The 25,240-nt window shown below is 41.1% G+C and overlaps 1 protein-coding gene across 7 annotated transcripts in view; it reads left to right on the top strand.

Annotated features, from left to right (window-relative positions):
• The first annotated feature begins 1,934 nt into the window (after positions 1–1,934).
• The window catches only part of pou2f1.L (POU class 2 homeobox 1 L homeolog), a 97,506-nt gene continuing 74,200 nt past the window's right edge, over positions 1,935–25,240 (top strand). For 2 of the 7 annotated variants that reach the window (XM_041581426.1, XM_018245841.2), the window contains exon 1: positions 1,944–2,055. Coding sequence is in view for 3 of the 7 variants with exons in the window: in XM_018245843.2 (XP_018101332.1) it covers positions 1,998–2,055 (58 nt within the window). In the remaining 4 variants the exon portion in view is untranslated. Of the gene's footprint in view, positions 2,056–3,953; positions 3,957–25,240 lie in introns of all 7 variants that reach the window. The other 5 variants (XM_041581427.1, XM_018245842.2, XM_018245843.2 and 2 more) reach the window with 5 other exon arrangements.

Raw genomic sequence — 25,240 nt, 5'->3', positions numbered from 1 at the left:
AAAGCTCTGAAAGATATCAATTCTAATTTAGAAAAGCAATTTATTATTTTTGATTGTTTTGTTTTTTTGTTTCTGTAATAAGAAATTAACCTCACATGATAATTCCTTGAATGGCCAGATTATTCGATTTTCACAAGGCTGGAAACCGAACAAAACTCGAGACCCGAACAAGCATCAGAAAAAACAAACTGTTTGAGTCAAAACAGAAACAGGCGGCAACCCTTATGCTGGGTATTGTAGTCTTACATTAAACTTGGCAAATTGCTAAACAAAAACTACATTACCCAACATGCATTGGGAGACAGGCTTGGCACTAGGGTTGCCAAGCCTGTCTCCCAATGCATGTTGGGTAATATATAGGAAGGCCGGTATTTTTTTTCCAGAAAAGGTGGCAACCCTACTTGGCACATTAGGGCAAAACAAAAAAAACCTTGGCTGTTTTCCAATGTACAAACTAGCCAAAGATCCAAAAAGTAGCCCAATTCTTGGCTAGTTTGTACATTCAAAACCCACCAAGACTTTAAATTAGTAGCCCAATTTGGCTGGAAAACCGCCAACCTGAAGTTTACCTGCAGAAGACATTAGTAGCCCAATTTGGCTGTAAAACCACCAACCTGAAACTCACCTGCCCAGGACCTTAAATTAGTAGCCCAATTTGAGAAGATATCAGCAGAATACCGTAGATATGAATAAACGTGTATTTTATTGCATCAAATAATTTCAAACAGGGCAACGTTTCAGGCCGCCCGGGCCCTTTATCAAGCCTAATAATTAAATTAGTAGCCCAATTTGGCTGTAAAACCACCAACCTGAAACTCACCTGCCCAAGACCTTAAAGGGAAAAAAATTTTTTCAAAATGAATTAGTTAGTAGTGCTGCTCCAGCAGAATTCTGCACTGAAATCCATTTCTCAAAAGAGCAAACAGATTTTTTTTATATTCAATTTTGAAATCTGACATGGGGCTAGACATATTGTCAATTTCCCAGCTGCCCCAAATCATGTGACTTGTGCTCTGTTAAACTTCAGTCACTCTTTACTGCTGTACTGCAAGTTGGAGTGATATCACCACTCCCCCCCCCCCCCAGCAGCCAAACAAAAGAACAATACCAGATAGCAGCTCCCTAACACAAGATAACAGCTGCCTGGTAGATCTAAGAACAGCACTCAATAGTAAAAACCCAAGTCCCATTGAGACACATTCAGTTACAGAGAAGGAAAAACAGCAGCCTGCCAGAAAGCATTTCTCTCCTAAAGTGCAGGAACAAGTCACATGACCAGGGGCAGCTGGGAAATTGACAAAATGTCTAGCCCAATGTCAGATTTCAAAATGAATATAAAAAAATTCTGTTGGCTCTTTTGAGAAATGGATTTCAGTGCAGAATTCTGCTGGAGTTGCACTATTAACTAATGTGTTTTGAAAACAACATGTTTTCCGATGACAAGATCCCTTTAAATTATTAGCCCAATTTGGCTGGAAATCCACCAACCTGAAACTTACCTGCCCAAGACTTTAAATTAGTAGCCCAATTTGGCTGTAAAACCACCTTCCTGAAATTCACCTGCCCAAGACTTAAAATTAGTAGCCCAATTTGGCTGGAAATCCGCCAACCTGAAGTTCACCTGTCCAATCCTGAGGGAAAATGAGCACCTTCTACTGCGCATGCTCGTTCCTCAATCCCGCCTGAAAAAAACAAACCGTTGGCGGTGACGTCAGCGCGCCATCCAGGGAACTTTAGCCCAGGCCGCCAATCCCGCCTACTCTTTTTTTTTTATTATTCACGTTTAACCAGGCACCTGCAGGTGCTTCCACTATTAAAAACGTTGCCGTCTTATCCTCCAATCAAATACCAGCATCGAGGAGGGGCTTGTGCTGCTTTGTCTTTACCTCTCAATAAAGTACGTTGAAAAAAAAGCAAAAAAAAAGTGATGAGGGGGGTTTGACCTAAGAGGAGGAGGAGGGCTTATCGGCCGGGCGATTTTGGTTAAAATATTCAAAATGGCGGACGGAGGAGCAGCGAGTCAAGATGAGAGTTCAGCGGCGGCGGCAGCAGCAGGTAATCATTACCGCATTTTACATATTCATATTCATACACACGCCGCCGGCTTAGCATAATTTATTAGTACTCCGGATTATTCTAATTGCTGAGGGTGGAGGGGGGTGGAGGGGGGTGGAAAAAGAGGGGTGCGAGGGAATAAGCCCTGGAATTGGGGGAGAAAGAAGGAATAAGGCGCAGACACTCACACAAAAAGCCTCTTCCCACAGATAGAGGGGGAGGATCAGGGCAAATACATTTCCTGCCCCTCTTCCCACACACAAGTCCCGGCTGCTGCCCCTGCACAATGAGACCATGTTACATATTCATACACTCAGGCAAATAGCCCCCTCCTCTTGTTTAGCTTTATTATTATTATTATTATTATTAGTCTTCATCTCATTACACATTCTGTTCCTCTGCACCAACCTGTTCTGGAGTGCAGTACAACCCCAGCTGCACTTTTATTCCCCCCATGTTGTTACTTCATTTAATTCTTATTTTCTGGCATCTTATATTAGTGTGGGGGGGGGGCATTTCTAAGTAGCCCACCTACAATTGTTGCTTTTTACTATTTATAACATCAGCCGAGGTCCTGAAAGCTTTGCCGACCCGTGGCCCCTTTAAGAATGCCATTTTGCACTCCAGCTCCGCTAGTAAAGGTTGTCGGGGGATGCTGGGAGTTGTAGTTGATGGACACGCAGGTGGTGCAGCTCCTGTTCTCCAGATAGGGACTGGAAAAGGAAGGGAACACTCAGCTATGGGGGTATATAGTAAGTATTAATATCATTAATAGAGGAGAGGCTGCATTTTTAACCCTTTGTGTGCCGGCGCTGAATCCTGCTTTTATTAGGCGCCAATATGTTATTTAAAGGGGAACTATCGCGCAAATGAAAATTGAATATAAGCTTCCTCATGCTGAAATAAGAAACTTTCTAAATACAACCAGTTAAATATTCGGCATTGTTTTTGAAATAATCAAGTTTTATCTTCACTATTTCTCTCTCGGTATCTGTTTCTCTTCATTCTCTCTTCATGCAGCAGTTGGGTGTCAGATATTCATTGACAGTTAGATCCAACGTATCTTATCTTCCTTTCCTATAAGATGTATTTGCGCTCACAACAAATAACTGATTCCAGTACAAACAAAATAACTGCCTTTTGCACAAATCCTGCATGTAGAGAGACATGATGTCTGGTTATTTAATAGAGTGAGATCTAAAGGCAGGGGTACACCGGGCAGATTCGGGGAGATTGTCACCTGGCGACTAATCACCTCTTCTTCAGGGCAACGATCTCTCCAAACTGCCTTCCGCCTGCTATAATGAGAGAACGGCAGCGCGATGGCACTCAGTGCTTCGATTTTCCGAAGTCGCCCGAAGTTTCCTCATGCGGAAACTTTAGGCGACTTCAGAAATCGAAGCGCCGCGAGTGCATTGCCGCAGGCGAATTTTAATTTTAGCAGGCGGAAGGCAGTTCGGGGAGATTGTCGCCCCCGAAGAAGAGGCGATTAGTCGCCAGGCGACTTAAATCTCCCCGAATCTGCTCTTGTGCCCCTGCCCTAATACATCTTCTAGGCAAAAGTAGCCCCCCTATAAGATATATTGGATCATTTATCTGACACCCAACTCCAGAATGAGGCGAAACAGATGCTGAGAGAAGGATAGTAAAAATAAACTTGATTATTTCGGAAACCGTACAGAATTTTGAATTGATTGTATTTAGATAGTTTCTTGTCTTACTGTGCTGGAGCTAATATTAAATGAAAATTTTCGCGATAGTTCCCCTTTAACATTTTTGATCAATGATGCATTGAAGACGGCGCTGCTCGTTCGTAACAACGCCTAATACAATCATTTCTCTGCGACGCTGATCCGTTGCTACCTGCCTGCGCCGAGGAAGGGGTTAAACAGACCCAGCAGGTTCCGGAAACCGTCCCGAGGGCTGAAAGGGTTAATATGGGCCGGCTCCCGCTTACTTAGGCGCATAAGTGTTTAACTTCGAGATGTGTATGAAATATATTTATTATAAAGCTTTGCCTGTATAGTCCTGCAACAATGGCTCGCAGGAGAGCGATACAAATCTGAAACGATTACGGGTTTTTTTTTCCTCTGTGAGACCTGATTTCCTCCCCCTGGTATTTCTTACTTTACATATTCATTTCCACACTCCGGGTTTAGCATTTAAAGGGACCAGGAGCCTCCTGGAAAATCCCAAAGCTTCTTGGCTTCAGTTGTGTGTGTGTGTTGAGATCCCCTTGAACCATCCAGAAAGGGGGATTTCGTAGAGGAGAGTTGATACATTTCACTAGTTTTAATTGTGAAATCACCTAAAGTGTCTCTGTGTGTGTTTTTTATTTTTTTTTTTTTTATCCTTCCCACTCCTGTGGGGCGTTCCCACTTCCCAGCGAGCGGCTGACTACAACAAAGCTGAGCCGCATGGATGACATTCGGGAGAGAACATGTAGGAACCTGTAAAGGCGCTAAGAAAAAAAAAATTCAATTAAAAAAAATATTCCAGGCCCTTGGTTCTCCGAAGCTTTTCCCACCTCCAGAAATCCGATATCTTTAATAGATCCTCATTGTCATGTGGAAACACAGGGACAAAGAGATGTATTTCTGCAGGAAGCGTGATGGGGTCAAAGGCCAAGTTATACCACTTTCTTGGATGTTATGAATGTATTTTTTTTTTTTATAAATAGCAAAAGCACCGGGTTCTGTTATAGAGGCTTTTGTCAGGGAAAGTGCTGGGGAAATCAGATTATTTCTAATAGTGCTCTATAAAAGCTGAAGAGGGGTGGGGGCACTTGGTTACAGGGGGTTTTATGTTTTTGTCTCCTCTAGATCAGTAATAGGTAACGTTTGCTACTCCAGCTGCTGCAGAACTGCATCTCCCACCACTGCGGGAATAGTGTGGTCTCTGCACTGTACACTTTTGTCTCCGTTTTAATTTCCCGTTGTGCAGTGTTGTTATAAAGAGCAATAGGGATGGAGGGAATTTCCAATTTGTTAGTGGGCAATCTTTTAAACCTGGCAAACTTTGCTGATTTGCTGAACTACAGTTCCCATCAAGTGCAAGACAGCAGATTGTCCGTGGTACAGACATGGGAGCTATTATACAGAATGCTCAGGACCTGGGGTTTTCCAGATAATGGATCTTTCCATAATTTGCATCTTCCTACTTTGTCTCCTTAAAAATAATTTAAACATGAAATAAATCCAATAGGCTGGTTTTATTATTACACAGAATAGGGAAATCTTTTTTAATAATTTGCATTATTTCGATAAAATGGAGTCTATCGAAGGCAGCCTTTCCGTTAAGAGCTTTCTGGAAAACTGGTTTCCGGATAACTGATTCCTTACCTGTACTGGTAATTATGGCTCAACACTTAGGGCTCTTACACATGAGCGTTCTGACCTGCGCTCCCCTGCGTTCCGTTTTCTGGCGTTCAGCCGCAGGGGAGCGCAGGAATAGACGCAGTCTAACGAAGTCATTATTTGAAATGGGGATGTACTCACTCAGGCGCGTGTAGGCGCCGAACGCAGGTTGAGACACAACATGCTGCATTTTTCCTGCGTTCGGCGCCTACACGCGCCTGAGTGAGTACAGCCCCATTTCAAATAATGACTTGCGTCTATTCCTGCGCTCCCCTGCGGCTGAACGCCAAAAAACGGAACGCAGGGGAGCGCAGGTCAGAACGCTCATGTGTAAGAGCCCTCATGCTTTCTGTGCATGTTACATTATATATGTATATGCATGATTAGGATCTGTTATCAGGAAGACCATTATCCAGAAAGCTCTGAATTATGGAAAGGCCTTCTCCCATATTCTCCATTTTATCCCAATAAGCCAATGTTTTAAAAACGATTTTCTTTTTAATAATAAAAAAGTAGCTTGTACAGGTATAGGATCCCTTATCTGGAAACTTGATATCCAGAAAGCTCCAAATTACGGAATGGCTGTCTCCCATAGACTCCATTTTATCCAAATAATCCAAATTTTTTAAAATTTCCTTTTTCTGTGTAATAATAAAGCAGTCGCTTGTACTTGATCCCAACTAAGATATAATTAATCCTTATTGGAAGCAAAACCAGCCTATTGGGTTTATTTAATGTTTAAATTAATTTCTAGTAGACTTAAGGCATCAAGACCCAAATTACGGAAAGATCCGTTATCCGGAAAACCCCAGGACCGAAGCATTCTGGATAACAGGTCCCATACCTGTACTTGATCCCAACTAAGATATATTTAATCCTTATTGGAAGCAAAACCAGCCTATTGGGTTTATTTCATGTTTAAATGAATTTCTAGTAGACTTAAGGCATGAAGACCCACATTACGGAAAGATCCTTTATCCGGAAAACCCCAGGTCCGAAGCATTCTGGATAACAGGTCCCATACCTGTACTTGATCCCAAATAAGATACAATTAATCCCTATTGGAAGCAAAACCTTCCTATTGGGTTTATTTAATGTTTATATGATTTTCTAGTAGGATTAAGGTATGAAGATTACGGAAAACATCTGTTATCTGGAAAACCCAAGATCCCAAGGATTCTGGATAACAGGTCCCATACCTATATATGCATAATACATATATTTATTTTTGCAAGATTTCTTTCTTTAATGACTCGATGGAGGAGGGTGAGGTTGGTGTATGGCTATATACTGTCATGCATAAGCTTAGTCATACAGCTAACAATCAAATTCCCAGCATGCTTTTTGCACTACTGAGGAAGTGACAGTTTTAACGAGGCATTCTGTATCCTGCCTCTGATTATGTGAACTTCTATTGATCCTCTGGAGATGCTGCTGGTTCTATACACAACATTATATATGCTGACTTGCTACTGAATTGCAAGGGGTTTCTGCTGGATAATCCGTGTAGGCTCTGCAGAGAGGAACAGACCGTGCATCATTTATTTTCTATATATATTTATCTAAATGGCTGATGAGTGACCAGTGGAGCCCACCTGAACCCCCGCAGAGTAAGGATTTAATTTGCCTGCTAGGGAGGCGCAGTAATAGGCTGCAGGCCAGCAGAGGCCTTCAAATAATCACCATGGCATTAGTAATCGCTATAAATCAAAGCTCTCCGAAATCTCCCTGTCACATGCCTATGTCTAACGATAATAAATGTCACCCGGGTCACTTGCAGGAACCTCGCAACTCGCATGACGTATCTTATTAGGAAAATAATAGGTTGCCTTTTTTGCTTTGATTGGGGGACATCTGACAGCTATTAATTAAAGTGAAGCCCCTATACATCTGCAGAAATGGGATAACTAGAGTATTGCAGTGAGTATAGATTTTGTGCATTGCATAATCCCCACCGTCGCCTTTAAATCAGACTTGCACCACATCCCCACGGTGTGTGGCTGATTAGTAACTGATATGCATTCTGCATGGCGGCACTGAGAACCAGTGCAGTCTGCAGAGAGCATCTCACGTGATTGCCTAGGCAATTAGGCAGTTTCTAGTTTTAGGGCAGGGCTCGATGATGCGTTTTGACCCGACACGTCGCATGCGTTTAGTCGCATTGCGATTTGTTGGGTAAAAACGCTTCATCGAGTCCTGCCCTTAAAGACAAAGTAGTAGTACTATTGCACCTGGGATTAAACAGGTTGTTCACCCTTAAATTAACTTTTAGTATGGTGTAGAGAGTGATATTCTGCAATTGGTTTTCATTTTTTATTATTTAGCTTTTTATTCAGCAGCTCTCCGGTTTGCGGTTTCATCTATTTGGTTGCTAGGGTCCAAAAAATTCTAGCAACCATGCGTTGATTTGAGTAAGAGACTGGAATAGGAGAGGCCTCAATAGAAAGATGATAATAAAAAGTAGCAATAACATTATATGTAGCAGTAGCATTTGTTGTTTAAATAAATGGGGTCAGTGACCCCCATTTGAAAGCTGGAGAGAGTCATAAGAAGAAGGCAATTAATTCAAGGGATGCACCAAGTCCAGGATTCGGTTCCTGATTCGGGCAGGATTCAGACTTTTTCAGCAGGATTCGGTTTGGGCCGAATCCTTCTGCCAGGCCAATCCGAATCCTAATTTCCATATGCAAGTTAGGGGCAGGGAGGTAAATCTTGTGACTTTTTATCACAAAACAAGGAAGTAAAACAGTTTCCCTTCCCACCCCTAATTTGCATATGCGGTTCGGTATTCGGCTGAATCCAAAAAAGTGGATTTAGTGCATCCCTAATTAATCCAGAAACTATAAAAAAAAAAAGATGACCAATTGAAAAGTTGCTTTAAACTGGTCATTCTGTAACATACTAAAAGTTTACTTAAAGGTGAGCCACCCCTTTAACGGAAAGACACAAAAAGGCTAGAAGGATTTTATTATTACTCGCCACAGAGGTGGCACTTAATCGGCAGAAATGGGCACAAGAAAAGAAGGATATTAAGAAGCCTCCTCTGAGGTCTCTGGGTTTTTTAAGACCCGAAAAAGATTTATTTCATTTATCTGAAAGTCGCAAGAATCATAGAGATTCAATTATTTTTATAATACAGAAATAAAAATGGCAGTAAACAGGCTTGTTCTGAATTCCAAAATTAAGCGAAATTCTCTGGGTTTCCAAATGAAAGTTGTTGGTTTATTTATATCATGTCTGGTCCTCGCGACCTTTGGAAGACGAAAAAAACGGAGGGCACAGTTATGGGCATGGATGTTGGTTGTGTGTTTAGAAACTGCTAGGGCTTGTTATTTCTAACCTGTTTTATACATTTTCTCTTGTGCCTTGTAATACTCCTAGGGGCAGATTTATCAAAGGTCGAGGTGAATTTTCGAATTTTGAGCTATTTTTTTGTGTAATTCGACTTGGGAATATTCCAAATTCGATTTTAAAAATTCGACTTAGACCATTCACCATCTAAATCCTGCCGAATTGCTGTATTAGCCTATGGGGGACCTCCTAGAACCTATATGGAGTCAATTCGTTGGACTTTGATAAATCTAAGTTTATTTTGGGAAAAACTTAGATTCGACTGATTTGAATTCGGCCGTATACAGACCTATTCGATCGAAAACTGACCTATTTTCATAATATACTTCGACTTAATTTCGGTTGGTCTTTTTGAATTCGAAGTTTTTTCAATTCGAAATTCGACCCTTGATAAATATGTCCCCTAATGTTGTTGTATCCCTTGCTTTTGTGTTGTCCTTAATGCAATGTTTAAACTCTGTTCTACGTTAGTTCTGATGTCATTTCTGTCACATGACTCACTGAAACTTGTGTATTATAATAAATAAAATACCCCCAGTTGCAAAATATGAGGATATTAGAAGTCACCTCGAAGTTCCATGACTTGTATAAAAACACTCGGCCTCCGGCCTCGTGTTTTTATATGGTCATGAAACTCCTCGGTAACTTCTAATATCCTTATATTTTACAAGAGGGGGTACTTTATTCACTATATAATACACAAGTTTCAGTGAGTCATGTGACAGAAATGACATCAGAACTCACCGTTTCTAAGGATATAAAAGATATTCATTGCCTTTGTGTATTATATATATATATATATATATATATATATATATATATATATATATATATATATATATATATATATATATATATATATATATATATATATATATATATATATATATATATGTGTACCCCCTCTTGTAAAATATAAGGATATTATAAGTTACCGAGGAGTTTCTTGACCATATAAAAACACGAGGTGAAGGCCGAGTGTTTTTATACAGGTCATGGAACTTCGAGGTAACTTCTAATATCCTCATATTTTGCCACTGGGGGGTACTTTATTTATTATAATACACAAGTTTCAGTGAGTCATGTGACAGAAATGACATCAGAACTCACTGTTTATAACTGATGACATCAGAACTCACTGTTTATAAGGATATAATTTACAAGATATTCATGGCTTTTGTGTATTATATTATATATATATATATATATATATATATATATATATATATATATATATATATATATTATTCCCTGTGAAAGCAGGAAGAGACAGCACTGTAGATACTGCAGAACTACAACTCTCAGAAACATGATGGAAGGGGAGCAGGGTTTGTTTTGCCCACATTGACTTTTCCTGCATGGATGCTGTTTAGATTAGTGTCTGGCTAAACCTAGGGCACACTTGAGTACTACTAGTTGGTGATCTAGTGATAATAACCTCATGTGAAGCTGGTGAATCTCTGGCTTGGCCAGACCAGGGATATAAGGGGCAGAGCTGCTCTTAGTGGGGTGCCCCCTGCACTGATTGCTATGGGCTTTGCAAAACTAGGGCGTAGTAGGAAAACATGGCGGCGGCATGGAGAGATTTCGTAAGCAAAGAGAAATGTAAAATAAAAGTCGGGTTTTGTTGTCGTCCTGCTGAGCTGAAGGAGGTGGGGAGAGAGCAAGGAAATTGCACCGTGCAGCAGCCTGTGATTACTTCTCTCACTAGTGTAAACAGCACCGACAATAATGGCCACTAATTGATGGTTCCAATTCACAGGAGCTCTCTGTATGAATGAGTTCTAACTAGTTGCTTAACTTGACTGGGAAGGAGATTTTATACGATTGGTGTTTTTTTTTCCCCTTTTTGTGAAACCAGAATAGAGATTTCCAGCAGCTCTTCAGGCGACTTCTAAAGAAAATACCAAGAAGTGGCTGTAATTCTCTGGTCTGGGGCAATCAAATCACTCGTTCCGCTGGGAAAGGGATTCATATTGTAAAGAAACGGCCTAGTGAAACACAGTTGTGCTCAGTCTCTAACGAGCTGTTACAAGATTACGACTGCAGGTTCATCGTATTGGATAAATATAGATTTAATAATAGGAATACAAATGACACCATCTTATCTCTCTTCTCTTCTTTTTAAAAGGATATTGATGGAATGTTACCCCGACTGGGGGGCCCTAGGCTGCCTCAGGGTCCCCTGCCTGTACTAGCCACTGGCTAGTACATTGTTATACGTGGGTTAGTTGGGGATACACTGAATTCACTAATTGAGATTCGACCGAATCCCTGAGTCCTTCGTGAAAGATTGAGCAGAATACTGAACTGAATCCTAATTTTGTATATGCAAATTAGCGACAGGAAAGGGGAAACATAGAAAAAAAATGTTACTTTCTTTTTTTCTGACAAAGTTATATGCTTTCCCTTCCTACTCCTAATTTGCATATGCAAACTAGGGTTCGGTATTCGGTTGAATCTTTCATAAAAATCCACCACCTTGCTGAGGTTGTGTATAAGTCAGTGGTCCCTATCCCTATTTAAAGGGGCTTTGTACATGATGTTTTGTGTGTACCAGCCCAAGGCAACCACAGCCCTTTAGCAGTAAAGATCTGTGTCTCCAAAGATGCCCCAGTAGCTCCCCATCTTCTTTTCTGCTGATTCACTGCACATGCTCTGTGCTGCTGTCACTTACTGAGCTTAGGGACCCACTCACAATATACAGTACACATAGAATAGAAATGTCACAATATAAGGCTGATTAGTAATTAATACACATAATTACTACATGGCAGAACAGAAACCAGTGCAATTAGCATCAGAATTTAATAATCAGCAAACCGGTATCATCAGCTTATATTATACAAGTCCAAATACTGGAGCAAATTATGGACAGGAAAGGGGAAACATGGAAACATTTTTTTTACTTGTTTTGTGACAAAAAGTTATGTGCTTTCCCTTCCTACCCCTAATTTGGATATGCAAATTAGGATTCGGTTCGGTATTCGGCTGAATCTTTCATGAAAATCCATCATCTCAGACCTTGCTGAGGTTGCATATAAGTCCGTGGTCCCTAACCTATTTTGAAGTGATCTGCACCGGGCTTTTCAGGCAAAAATCTGACTCTTTGGGTGGGGAAAAACCCCCGAAAAATTTGACTGATTCTGATTTTTTGCTAGATTTTTATAGAGTTTTTACCCTAACCGATTTAAATCTAGCTTTTTTTTTTTTTTAATACATACAGTAAAATTGGGTATGGCGTCATGGTTTTCTTTTTTTAATTTTAAAAATTAGATAAATTCTGATTTTTAGCAAATAACCCTCCCCCCTGTCATCTAATGAAATTCTGTATTGCTTTTGTGTGTTTGTGCACAAGTGATGGAGACATTGGATCATAAGCTCTTCTGGATCTATATTGACATTATATTAAGGGGCATATTTATCAAGGGTCGAATTTCGAATTGAAAAAACGTAAAAATTTGAATTCAAAAAGACCAACCGAAATGAAGTCGTTTTTTTTTTTTTTTGTTCGAATAGGTCAGTTTTTCAATCGAAAAGGTCCGTATTCGGCTGAATTCAAATCGCAAATATCGATGGAATAGCGCTAGGGATGCACTGAATTAGGGATTCGGCCAGGATTCTGCCTTTTTCAGCAGGATTCGGCCGAATCCTTTTTCCCAGCCGATCCGACTCCTAATTTGCATATTCAAATTAGGGTCAGGGAGGGAAATCGTGTGACTTTTTGTGACAAAACAAGGAAGTAAAAACTGTTTTCCCCTTCTCACCCCTAATTTGCATATGCAAATTAGGATTTGTTCGGTATTCGGCCAAATCTTTCGCAAAGGATTCGGGGGTTCGGCCGAATCCAAAATAGTGGATTCCGTGCACCCCTAAATAGCGCATTAGATGCAAAGTTTTTCCCAAAAAAAACTTCAAAGTCCACCAATTGACTCCAAATAGGTTCTCTTGGAGGTCCCCCATAGGGCACAACAGCAATTCGGCTGGGTTTTAGATGGCGAACGGTTGAAGTTGAATTTTACATGATAAATTTCATATTTGGATTTTTTTCAAATTGAATTTCAACTATTCCCTAGTTGAAGTAAACAAAAAATAGCTCGAAATTCAATTTTTTTTTTTCATTCGAAAATTCACCTCGACCTTTGCTAAATCTGCCCCAAAAGGTAACATTCAAAACCTTTTGCGCCATTGATCAACCAGATTTTTCACTTTTGACTGTGTTGAAGTCTGATATGGGGGGTCCCGCACCAAACTGACCCCCACTTATTGGATCGAAATGATGGAACCTGCCAAGTGGAGTATCAGAGGAGCTGTAGGAATGACTGTAAGCAGAAATACTATACTGTAAATAGAACCTGCAGCCAATACCTCCTTACAGTGCATTTTGTTTAAAACAAATGTCCAGTCTTTCTTGATTGATGCTCCGTTCAATAGTTATTGACTAATACACACTGTGCTGTTGTTTAAGAACTTGTTTGTGCCAGTTTTTTTTCATATTTATGAGCACTAATGGTCTGGTGCTATTCCAGCCATGCAGCAACTACTTCACCTTGTCTGAGGCAAGCAATATGGCAGCTTTCACTCGCTCACAACTCATGTTTTGTGCAAATAATGTGACCTTTTAGTTAACCGACATATCTTAAAGGACAACTAAAGCCTAACTAAAGAAGTAGCTAGAAATGTTGTACATGATGTTTTGTGCTTCTGTACCAGCCCAAGGCAACCACAGCCCTTTAGCAGTAAAGATCTGTGTCTCCAAAGATGCCCCAGTAGCTCCCCATCTTCTTTTCTGCTGATTCACTGCACATGCTCTGTGCTGCTGTCACTTACTGAGCTTAGGGACCCACTCACAATATACAGTACACATAGAATAGAAATGTCACAATATAAGGCTGATTAGTAATTAATACACATAATTACTACATGGCAGCACAGAAACCAGTGCAATTAGCATCAGAATTGAATAATCAGCAAACCTGTAGCATCAGCTTATATTACAGCCAGGGAAGCTCATTTTCTGCTGGATAATTAGTGACGAGCCCTAAGCTTAGCTTCTCAACAGCCAATCAGAGCCCACTGAGCATGTGAGTGTCACAGACACTTTCCAAGATGGTGACCCCCTGTGTTTTGCTTCCATAGTACAATTAAAGTCTATTACTTATAGGGATGCACCGAATCCAGGATTTAGTTCGGGATTCAGCCTTTTTCAGCAGGATTCGGATTCGGCCGAATCCTTCTGCCCGGCTGATCCGAATCCTAATTTGCATATGTAAATTAGGGGCGGTGAGGGAAATCACGTGACTTTTTGTCACAAAACAAGGAAGTAAAAAAATGTCTAATTTGCATATGCATTTTAAGGAAATGCTATATCCTATAGTAAGCAGCTTGTGTGACATGAATATCCTGTAAACTACAGGCAGGCAGGGTCATATAGAGGCTGATGGGAAGTGACAGGGAGAGGGCTCTGGGGGGCTGCACTTGGCAGGGTGAATGTAGGACCGACATTGTTAAGGGCACTAAAGGTTAATTTAAAATTGAATTTGAGAGGAATAAGGGAGTCACTAGTAACCTATACCAAGATGAATATTTCATATCCACTAAGAGAATGCATGCTGGAGTGCAGTTGTTGAATATGTATGGTAGCACCCGACAGCCAAATGCTCCTCTCTTATTGTATTTATTTGGACAAGAAGTAAAACTAATTTAATTCACCTAATAGTCCCACAGCAGGGAAATAGATTTAGTTCTGGTTTCCTGTGAGGTTAAGGGCACGTTCCATGTGTTTATCTATCGCACTAGTGTTAGTGGCATTTAACACAACCATTGGGCACAATTCAGTTTGGCATTTTGTGAAAGGTATTGGGCTGAAGGCAGAAATGACCTGGTGCACCTGAAGTAAAATACACTGCAGCCGATAACCGAGTACCACGTCATGGCAAATACAGTACAACCCTCTTTTTAAAGTGATACTGACACTAAAATCTAGGGATTCTGCCTTTTTCAGCAGGATTCGGCCAAATCCTTCTGCCCGGCTGAACTGAATCCGAATCCTGATTTGCATATGCAAATTAGGGACGGGGAGGGAATTCTCATGAGTTTTTGTTATAAAACAAGGAAGTAAATATTGTTTTCTCCTTCCCACCCCTAATTTGCATAAATTAGGATTCGGTTCGGTATTCGGCCAAATCTTTCGGGAAGGATTCGGGGGTTTGGCCGAATCTAAAATAGTGGATTCGGTGCATCCCTGTAAAAAAAAAAACTACTTTTTAAAATATGAATGTACATTTAAAGGGCAGATTTATCAAGGGTCAAAGTGAATTCCAGGGAATTTTCGAAGTAAAAAAAATTTGAAATTCAAAGTAATTTTTTGGATACTTCGACCATCGAATAGGATACTACGACTTCGAATAGAAGTAAAAATCGTTCGACCATTCGATAATCGAAGTACTGTCTCTCTTTAAAAAAAACATAGACTTCAATACTTCGCCAACTTAAACCTGCCGAAGTGCTAGGTTAGCCTTTGGGGACCAGAGCATATTTTTAAGTTTTTTGTATTCGAAGGAAAATCGTACAATAAAATTGTTTGATTAGAAGTACGATCGTGCTATGATCAGAATACCATTGTACCATGTATAAAATCCTCCGAATTCAAATGTCGGAGGATTCTATCCGATGGTCGAAGTTTTTTTTGTACTTCGAAATTCAACCCTTGATAAATCTGCCCCTAAAAGTTACCTACAGCTCATGCCGATTGTTTTTTTTTTTTTTTTTTTTTTTTCTGCGAGGCTTGTTTATGTAAGTAATTGTTAGTTGAAGTTTCTAAACCTGACTGTGTTTACAACCTGACTGTCCCATCTCAGCCTGTCAGTTAGAGTTTCTAATACTAATGTACTCTAATACTCTATGGCAGCCCCCTCATAGACAAACACAGGGAGTCAGATGGGTAATGTAAAAGCAAATACTTTATGGCAAAGTTATAAGTAGCTTTCAAAGGCAATATTATGATAGATGTAAAAAAGTTTAATTTCTGGTGTCAGTATGTCGTTAAAGGGGTCGTTCACCTTGAAACTAACTGTTAGTATGATGTTGAGAGTGATATTCTGAGACAATTTGCAATTGGTTTTCATTTTTTATTATTTGTGGTTTTTGACTTATTTAGCTTTTTATTCAGCAGCTCTCCAGTTTCAGCAGTGTGGTTGCTAGGATCCGAATTCCCCTAGCAACCATGCACTGATTTGAATAAGAGACTGGAATATGAATAGGAGAGGCCTGAATACAAAGAGGAGTCCTAAAAAGTAGCAATAATGATACATGCGTAGCTTTACAGAGCATTTGCTTTTTAGAAGGGGTCAGTGACACCCATTTGGAAGCTGCAAAGAGTCACAAGAAAAAGGGAAATAACTATAAAACTATAAAAAATTTAATAACAAAAACAATTGAAAAGTTGATTGGAATTTGCCATATTATAACATACTAAAAGTTACCTTTAAGGTGAACCACCCCTTTAAGGGGACCAGAAAAAATGATCTGGGAAAATGTAAAATCAGGGAAATTTGTTAAAGGAACTTTTTCTACCCGTACTGAAAGGATGGAAGCACAGGAGTCTGTTTTACGTTGAAATACAATATTTACCGTGTTAATTACAAGGGTTAAACATTGCAGTGTTAAAGGAGAGCTAAACCCTAACAATGAATATGGCTCAAACTGAAATGTTTTATTTACTGATATTATTGCACAAGGCTAAAGTCAATAGCAGCAATGATCCAGGACTTCAAACTTGTCACAGGGGGTCACCATCTTGGAAAGTGTCTGTGACACTCACATGCTCAATGTGCTCTGATTGGCTGTTGAGAAGCTAAGCTTAGGGCTCGTCACTAATTATCCAGCAGAAAATGAGCTTCCCTGGCTGTAATATAAGCTGATGCTACAGGTTTGCTGATTATTCAATTCTGATGCTAATTGCACTGGTTTCTGTGCTGCCATGTAGTAATTATGTGTATTAATTACTAATCAGCCTTATATTGTGACATTTCTATTCTATGTGTACTGTATATTGTGAGTGGCTCCCTAAGCTCAGTAAGTGACAGCAGCACAGAGCATGTGCAGTGAATCAGCAGAAAAGAAGATGGAGAGCTACTGGGGCATCTTTGGAGACACAGATCTTTACTGCTAAAGGGCTGTGGTTGCCTTGGGCTGGTACAGAAGCACAAAACATCATGTACAACATTTCTAACTACTTCTTTAGTTTTTTCTTTCCTTGTCCTTTAGTGTTACACTATGGGGGGCATGTGCAAGACTGTGTCAGTCACATACACAACCTAAAGCAAAAAGTGATTGGTGCAGGACTGTCAATAATTGCAATTGACCATTTACAGGCAGAACCATTGCAAAATACACATCTGGTTAGTATTTTAAACCTCTTTATTTCACTAACAATAACATTCACAGAGCAATATTTGGGAATGCCAAGACAAAATTTGCATGTAAAATCCGGGAAAACATGACTTGAAATCAGGGAAATGCACCCATTGTAATGCATTATAAATTGGTTGGACCACAAATAAAAAATGTAAAAGGCGAGAAAATTTAAAATCAACGGACTTAAAATTGAGGTTTCACTGTATATGGCCAATTATTTGTGCAAATTGGGGTCAATAGTTAGAATAGGTATGTAAAACCAAAGAAACTGATTCTATGTTACTGGCAGGGAAAAGTTTTTTTTGTTACTTGTGTAACTATTTTGTCTTCCTTTCTTGCTTTATGGCAGATGTTCTAGATAAGTGCCCTTCCTTTCTTGCTTTATGGCAGATGTTCTAGATAAGTGCCCTTCCTTTCTTGCTTTATGGCAGATGTTCTAGATAAGTGCCCTTCCTTTCTTGCTTTATGGCAGATGTTCTAGATAAGTGCCCTTCCTTTCTTGCTTTATGGCAGATGTTCTAGATAAGTGCCCTTCCTTCCTTGCTTTATGGCAGATGTTCTAGATAAGTGCCCATGGTTAAGGTGACCATAGACGTTCTAATTGTTTCAGTTAGGGATGCACCAAATCTATCATTTGGTACAGGATTCAGATTCGGACAAACTTTCTCCCCGGCTGAACCAAATGTGAATCTTAATTTGCATATGCAAATTAGGGGTGAGGAGGGAAATCATGTGACTTTTTGTCACAAAACAAGGAAGTAAATGTTTTCCCCTTCCCACCCCTAATTTGCATGTGCAAATTAGGATTCGGATTCTGATTAGTATTCGCCCGAATCTTTTGTGAAGGATTTGGGGGTTCGGCCGAATCCAAAATAGTGGATTTGGTGCATCCCTGGTTTCAATACACACGTGTAGAGCTGAATGGTCAGATATACAATAGAAACAATAGAATTCTCCCTCTATCTGATGATTCAGCACTAACAATGGCCGTTGTTCAAGTCCCTTCAAAGGCGCCCGATCAAAATTTTCCGGTTAGCCTGATCTATGAGCCGACTGATATCCAAGTCTTCGGTCGACTAGTTTCCCACCATACATGCACTGTATATCGTATGAAAATTTGTTTCATACAATATTATCTGTGCGTCTATGGCCACCTTTAGGGGCCGATTCACTAATGGTCGAATATCGAGGGTTAATTAACCCTCGATATTCGACTAGGAATTAAAATCCTTCGACTTCGAATTGAACGATTCAAAGGATTTTAATCAAACGATTGAAGGAATATCCTTCGATCAAAAAAACTTAGGAAAGCCTATGGGGACCTTCCCCATAGGCTAACATTGACTTCGGTAGCTTTTAGATGGCGAACTAGGGGGTCGAAGTTTTTTTTAAAGAGACAGTACTTCGACTATCGATTGGTCGAATAGTCGAACGATTTTTACTACGAATCCTTATTCGTAGTCGAAGGTCGAAGTAGCCCAAAAAAAACTTCGAAATTCGAAGTTTTTTTACTTCGAATCCTTCACTCGAAGTTAGTGAATCGGCCCTTTAGTTTATCAAGATAACTTACCCTTTATTTTGTTTAACCTAGACAAGCTCTGAGGCTGTTTAAGCAAAGCGGATGAATAACGACCAATAATAACAGCATTATCATGCCATGACCGTGTCCTATTAAGGCTAAATCAGAATAATCAGATTATTGAAATATTTTGTCGGGAGTTCAATAGCAGTGGATAACAGATATTCTGTATATAATGCATTTGCTACTCTGCGTGTTCCCACTTGCTACTGATTTCTTTAAGCTCATCCATAAGTGAGCATGCCGCTACTCAATCTATTTGCTCAGAAACCTTTCCAGCAATTTTCTGCTCTCACATGGTCCATAACGAGGCAAAATGAAGCTTGTAGAGAGATCAGACCTGTATCTGTTAATCCCCGGGTCCTTATCAGATCACTGCTGGGACTGTTTGGAAGCACTCGGAGGAGCCAACAACATTCACTCACACCTGCTGCGATTGGACTTTATACTTTATATTCCCCCATAGGCTGCTTCATTGGCTGCTCTTAGTGTTAAACCAATCGATTCGCAAGGAATAAACGTCTTCTACAGCACTTTTTTCCTAATCGTAACTGCTGTCGTTTGTGTCTATGGCCCCATTATACTCCTGGCTCAGAGCTGGGATCATCCTGTGCGAGTAATTGGTGTGTGTGATCAGGGGAGCGTTGTCTAATTATTGTAGGTGTTGATCCAAATACTTTGTGGGGGGCTGTTGTTTACTGAATATTAAACAGGATCAGCTGAACTGTGTACCCTCAGCTGAAATGTTACATGACTACTAAAAGGCCTCTGGCTGTACAATTGAAGTATAAAGTGTTACACAGCCATCTTACCTTGCTACTCTGCCCATTAAACAGCCACAGAGACTATTATCCACTGTTACTATAGACACCATCTCTCCCTACTATACCTGCTATCCCATAGTCACACTCCCTTCCCAGAGACTATTATCCACTGTTACTATAGACACCATCTCTCCCTACTATACCTGCTATCCCACAGTCACACTCCCTTCCCAGAGACTATTATCCACTGTTACTATAGGCACCATCTCTCCCTACTATACCTGCTATCCCACAGTCACACTCCCTTCCCAGAAACTATTATCCACTGTTACTATAGGCACCATCTCTCCCTACTATACCTGCTATCCCACAGTCACACTCCCTTCCCAGAGACTATTATCCACTGTTACTATAGACACCATCTCTCCCTACTATACCTGCTATCCCACAGTCACACTCCCTTCCCAGAGACTATTATCCACTGTTACTATAGACACCATCTCTCCCTACTATACCTGCTATCCCACAGTCACACTCCCTTCCCAGAGACTATTATCCACTGTTACTATAGGCACCATCTCTCTCTACTATACCTGCTATCCCACAGTCACACTCCCTTCCCAGAGACTATTATCCACTGTTACTATAGACACATCTCTCCCTACTATACCTGCTATCCCACAGTCACACTCCCTTCCCAGAGACTATTATCCACTGTTACTATAGGCACCATCTCTCCCTACTATACCTGCTATCCCACAGTCACACTCCCTTCCCAGAGACTATTATCCCACTGTTACTATAGACACCATCTCTCCCTACTATACCTGCTATCCCACAGTCACACTCTCTTCCCAGAGACTATTATCCACTGTTACTATAGGCACCATCTCTCCCTACTATACCTGCTATCCCACAGTCACACTCCCTTCCCAGAGACTATTATCCCACTGTTACTATAGACACCATCTCTCCCTACTATACCTGCTATCCCACAGTCACACTCCCTTCCCAGAGACTATTATCCACTGTTACTATAGACACCATCTCTCCCTACTATACCTGCTATCCCACAGTCACACTCCCTTCCCAGAGACTATTATCCACTGTTACTATAGGCACCATCTCTCCCTACTATACCTGCTATCCCACAGTCACACTCCCTTCCCAGAGACTATTATCCACTGTTACTATAGACACCATCTCTCCCTACTATACCTGCTATCCCACAGTCACACTCCCTTCCCAGAGACTATTATCCACTGTTACTATAGGCACCATCTCTCCCTACTATACCTGCTATCCCACAGTCACACTCCCTTCCCAGAGACTATTATCCACTGTTACTATAGACACCATCTCTCCCTACTATACCTGCTATCCCACAGTCACACTCCCTTCCCAGAGACTATTATCCACTGTTACTATAGGCACCATCTCTCCCTACTATACCTGCTATCCCACAGTCACAACTTGCTAATATATATACATTTATATTTTATTTTTATAAGAATTTCCCATACTGAGATGTCCTGAGCTTGGGGGACAAGGCTCTGTGATTATTCTTCCCTGTAATCCAGTCATTCAGTTTGCAGCTGTCCTTCCCGCGATAAACGCCGGTCATTGTAATAGATGTAAATATGCAAATGTATTCTGGCACGGGCTGGGCCCAGCGTGGCTCTTTGTAGCCCCATGATGGTACATTTTAAAGACAATGAGCACATGTAGAATGGAAATAAAGAATGTGAGGAATGTGTTGAACTGGTTGGGTAAGAAGGCAGCATAGAGGCACATAAAGCAGCTGGACACATGGTGTTACTTGATAAGGGACTTGTTAAATCCGTGCTCTTGTAACACATTTATAACATTTGAAAATGAAAAATTCACCTCTTTATCTGCAAATATTTTATTTTCTTTCTTATAATGATTAAACCAACATTTCAATTCACCCTCGTCAGCTGGCAAAATCCATTGTGTCCTGTGGTCAGCTGGGGAATCCGTTTGGTGGAAACTATTGAAATGTTTGCAATTTCTTAGACATGTTTGCTGAATCCTATAAAGTGACCGTGTAATTTAGTATAGTAATATTTTCTCTTTTCTGCCCTGCTCACCCAGACTGGCGGTTGTTAGATTGCTGTTATATGGGGGGAAAAACACTTTTTAGTTAAAATACTATTTTGAATTTTACTCCAGACCTGCTGCCTTCAACCCTTATTTTTTACTTGTATGCACATTTTATTTGTAGGGACTAACAGATAAAATCTGTTAGATGATTTTAGGTTCGAGCAGATTTGATCCCTGGGTACCCCTGGAACTATAGCAGGGTGACACCCCAATGTTTCTATATATCTGTAACCTTGTTATGAGCTAAGGGGGCCCAGTCTGAAGGTCAGTTAGGGGGAGATTTGGGGTGAGTGTTTATTTGTACCCTGGGTACCCCTGGAACTATAGCAGGGTGACACCCCAATGTTTCTATATATCTGTAACCTTGTTATGAGCTAAGGGGGCCCAGTCTGAAGGCCAGTTAGGGGGAGATTTGGGGTGAGTGTTTATTTGTACCCTGGGTACCCCTGGAACTATAGCAGGGTGACTGTTACCCCAATGTTTCTATATATCTGTAACCTTGTTATGAGCTAAGGGGGCCCAGTCTGAAGGTCAGTTAGGGGGAGATTTGGGGTGAGTGCTTATTTGTACCCTGGGTACCCCTGGAACTATAGCAGGGTGACACCCCAATGTTTCTATATATCTGTAACCTTGTTATGAGCTAAGGGGGCCCAGCCTGAAGGTCAGTTAGGGGGAGATTTGGGGTGAGTGCTTATTTGTACCCTGGGTACCCCTGGAACTATAGCAGGGTGACACCCCAATGTTTCTATATATCTGTAACCTTGTTATGAGCTAAGGGGGCCCAGTCTGAAGGTCAGTTAGGGGGAGATTTGGGGTGAGTGCTTATTTGTACCCTGGGTACCCCTGGAACTATAGCAGGGTGACACCCCAATGTTTCTATATATCTGTAACCTTGTTATGAGCTAAGGGGGCCCAGTCTGAAGGCTAGTTAGGGGGAGATTTGGGGTGAGTGTTTATTTGTGCCCTGGGTACCCCTGGAACTATAGCAGGGTGACTGTTACCCCAATGTTTCTATATATCTGTAACCTTGTTATGAGCTAAGGGGGCCCAGTCTGAAGGCCAGTTAGGGGGAGATTTGGGGTGAGCAGGGTGACTGTTACCCCAATGTTTCTATATATCTGTAACCTTGTTATGAGCTAAGGGGGCCCAGTCTGAAGGCCAGTTAGGGGGAGATTTGGGGTGAGTGCTTATTTGTGCCCTGGGTACCCCTGGAACTATAGCAGGGTGACTGTTACCCCAATGTTTCTATATATCTGTAACCTTGTTATGAGCTAAGGGGGCCCAGTCTGAAGGCCAGTTAGGGGGAGATTTGGGGTGAGCAGGGTGACTGTTACCCCAATGTTTCTATATATCTGTAACCTTGTTATGAGCTAAGGGGGCCCAGTCTGAAGGCCAGTTAGGGGGAGATTTGGGGTGAGTGCTTATTTGTGCCCTGGGTACCCCTGGAACTATAGCAGGGTGACACCCCAATGTTTCTATATATCTGTAACCTTGTTATGAGCTAAGGGGGCCCAGTCTGAAGGTCAGTTAGGGGGAGATTTGGGGTGAGTGTTTATTTGTACCCTGGGTACCCCTGGAACTATAGCAGGGTGACTGTTACCCCAATGTTTCTATATATCTGTAACCTTGTTATGAGCTAAGGGGGCCCAGTCTGAAGGCCAGTTAGGGGGAGATTTGGGGTGAGCAGGGTGACTGTTACCCCAATGTTTCTATATATCTGTAACCTTGTTATGAGCTAAGGGGGCCCAGTCTGAAGGCCAGTTAGGGGGAGATTTGGGGTGAGTGCTTATTTGTGCCCTGGGTACCCCTGGAACTATAGCAGGGTGACTGTTGGATCCTTTATATAACGAGTTGTAATAAAAAGACCTTTAAAATGTCATCTAGTCATTTGTGTGGCTTGGGCTGGAAAGCTGTTGAGCAGAGTTGCAGATCTAGTGAGGGGAGGTAGAGGATAATGTAACACACGTTTGGTCATTCTGTTGTCTGTCTGTCTGTCTGTCTGTCTGGCTAGAGACGTGTAACACACACAACATACTGAGACTATTCCAGGAGTGGGGTTTCCATCACACCACGGTTAGTGTCCCCGGCATATATGTGATATATTGTTGTTGGCAAAATAACACAATATTCTGTCCCTGTTGCCCGTCGCTATTATTTTCTCTCTAATAGTCAAAATGGCAGTGCGCGTAGGAAGACCTGTTGGATGTTGTGTGAATCGGAGTCTGGGGAGTTAACTGTGAATGTGCCAGCAGGGTCCCTGTGGCTGTGGAATGATTAAAGGCAATATCTGTAAATCAGGTCACACGTATTGTCTGCTCATTTGTCCTCCGCTCTGGGAATGGTAATTCTGGCAGAAATAGGGCCAAACCGTTCCGTTGTTTGTCCATGGACAGCGCTTGTCTGCTTAGGGGATTTGTGTGAATGTTTCTATGGGGATCGTAAGGATACAGGTATGGTATTCGTTATCCGGAAACCCGTTATTCAGAAAGCTCTGAATTACAGGAAGGCTGTCTCCTATAGACTTCATTTTAATCAAATAATTCGAGTTTTTAAAAATGTTCTCTTTACCTTGTACTTGATCCGAACTAAGATATAATTAATCCTTATTGGAAGCAAAACCAGCCTTTTTTGGGTTTAAATAGTGTTTACATGATTTTTTTTTTTACTTGACGGAGATCCAAATTATGGAAAGTTCGCTTATCAAGAAAAACCCAGGTCCCAAGCATTCTAGATAACCAGTCCCGTATCTGTATTAGGACTCCCTAGCAGTTCTGGGATCATATAATGGTGCACGGCTATAGGACACTCAAAGGGGTGGTTCACCTTTAAAGGAGAATTCAACCAAAAAGTTAAAAAAAAAAAAAAAAAACCCTACTCCCCTACATAGACCACCCTCCCTCCCAGCCTAGCTGTTGCCCCAGGTAAATGCCCCTAACTCTTTACTTACCCCTCAACCTAAAGTTAACTCACAGGTGAACAACTGAAGTTGCTGGCATTTACCCCCAGCACCGGGGAGGAACGAGTGATGCACCAGCTGAAAACAAGAACGATCACTTCCATGAATCCCTTTCAGTCTGTCATCTGTTGCAATGGGCAGTTGCGGTTGGTGGCAATTGTAGGCAGTTTCCTTAGAGCAAAGGCATGTGGTTGGGTTTCAGGCACAAAAATTGTGTCTTATACCATGAGTTTTCTATTGCTTTCCCATACCATGTTTTTATTGTCTCTTCCTCCGCTTTTGGGCAAATTTACATCAGGGCAGTAACCCATAGCAACCAATCAGGGATTAGCTTTATTCAATTAGCTGCAGGTAGAACACTGAAAGCAAAGATTTGATGGGTTGCTAAATTTACCCACTGTTGTTAAAGGAGACATATAGGATAAATGAAAAAAACCCTAGTTTTGTAGGCAATTATGATTAATATATGGTGTTGCTTCTACATGGTGCTAAAAATTAATATTATCTTTAAAAATAGCCCCTTTATTGGAGCTCCCTATATATGTTCTCTGGTCCCTGTCTGTGTTTCAAATGAGGGGTGGGTGTGTCCTAATGGTCCCTGCCAGAAGCACAGTAGGAGGGGGACAGCCAATCACAG

Source organism: Xenopus laevis, chromosome 2L, assembly GCF_017654675.1.
Source record: "Xenopus laevis strain J_2021 chromosome 2L, Xenopus_laevis_v10.1, whole genome shotgun sequence".
NCBI classification, from domain to species: Eukaryota; Metazoa; Chordata; class Amphibia; order Anura; family Pipidae; genus Xenopus; species Xenopus laevis.
Note: the sequence above shows the minus strand (reverse complement) of the source record. Positions and strands in the feature narration are given on the sequence as shown.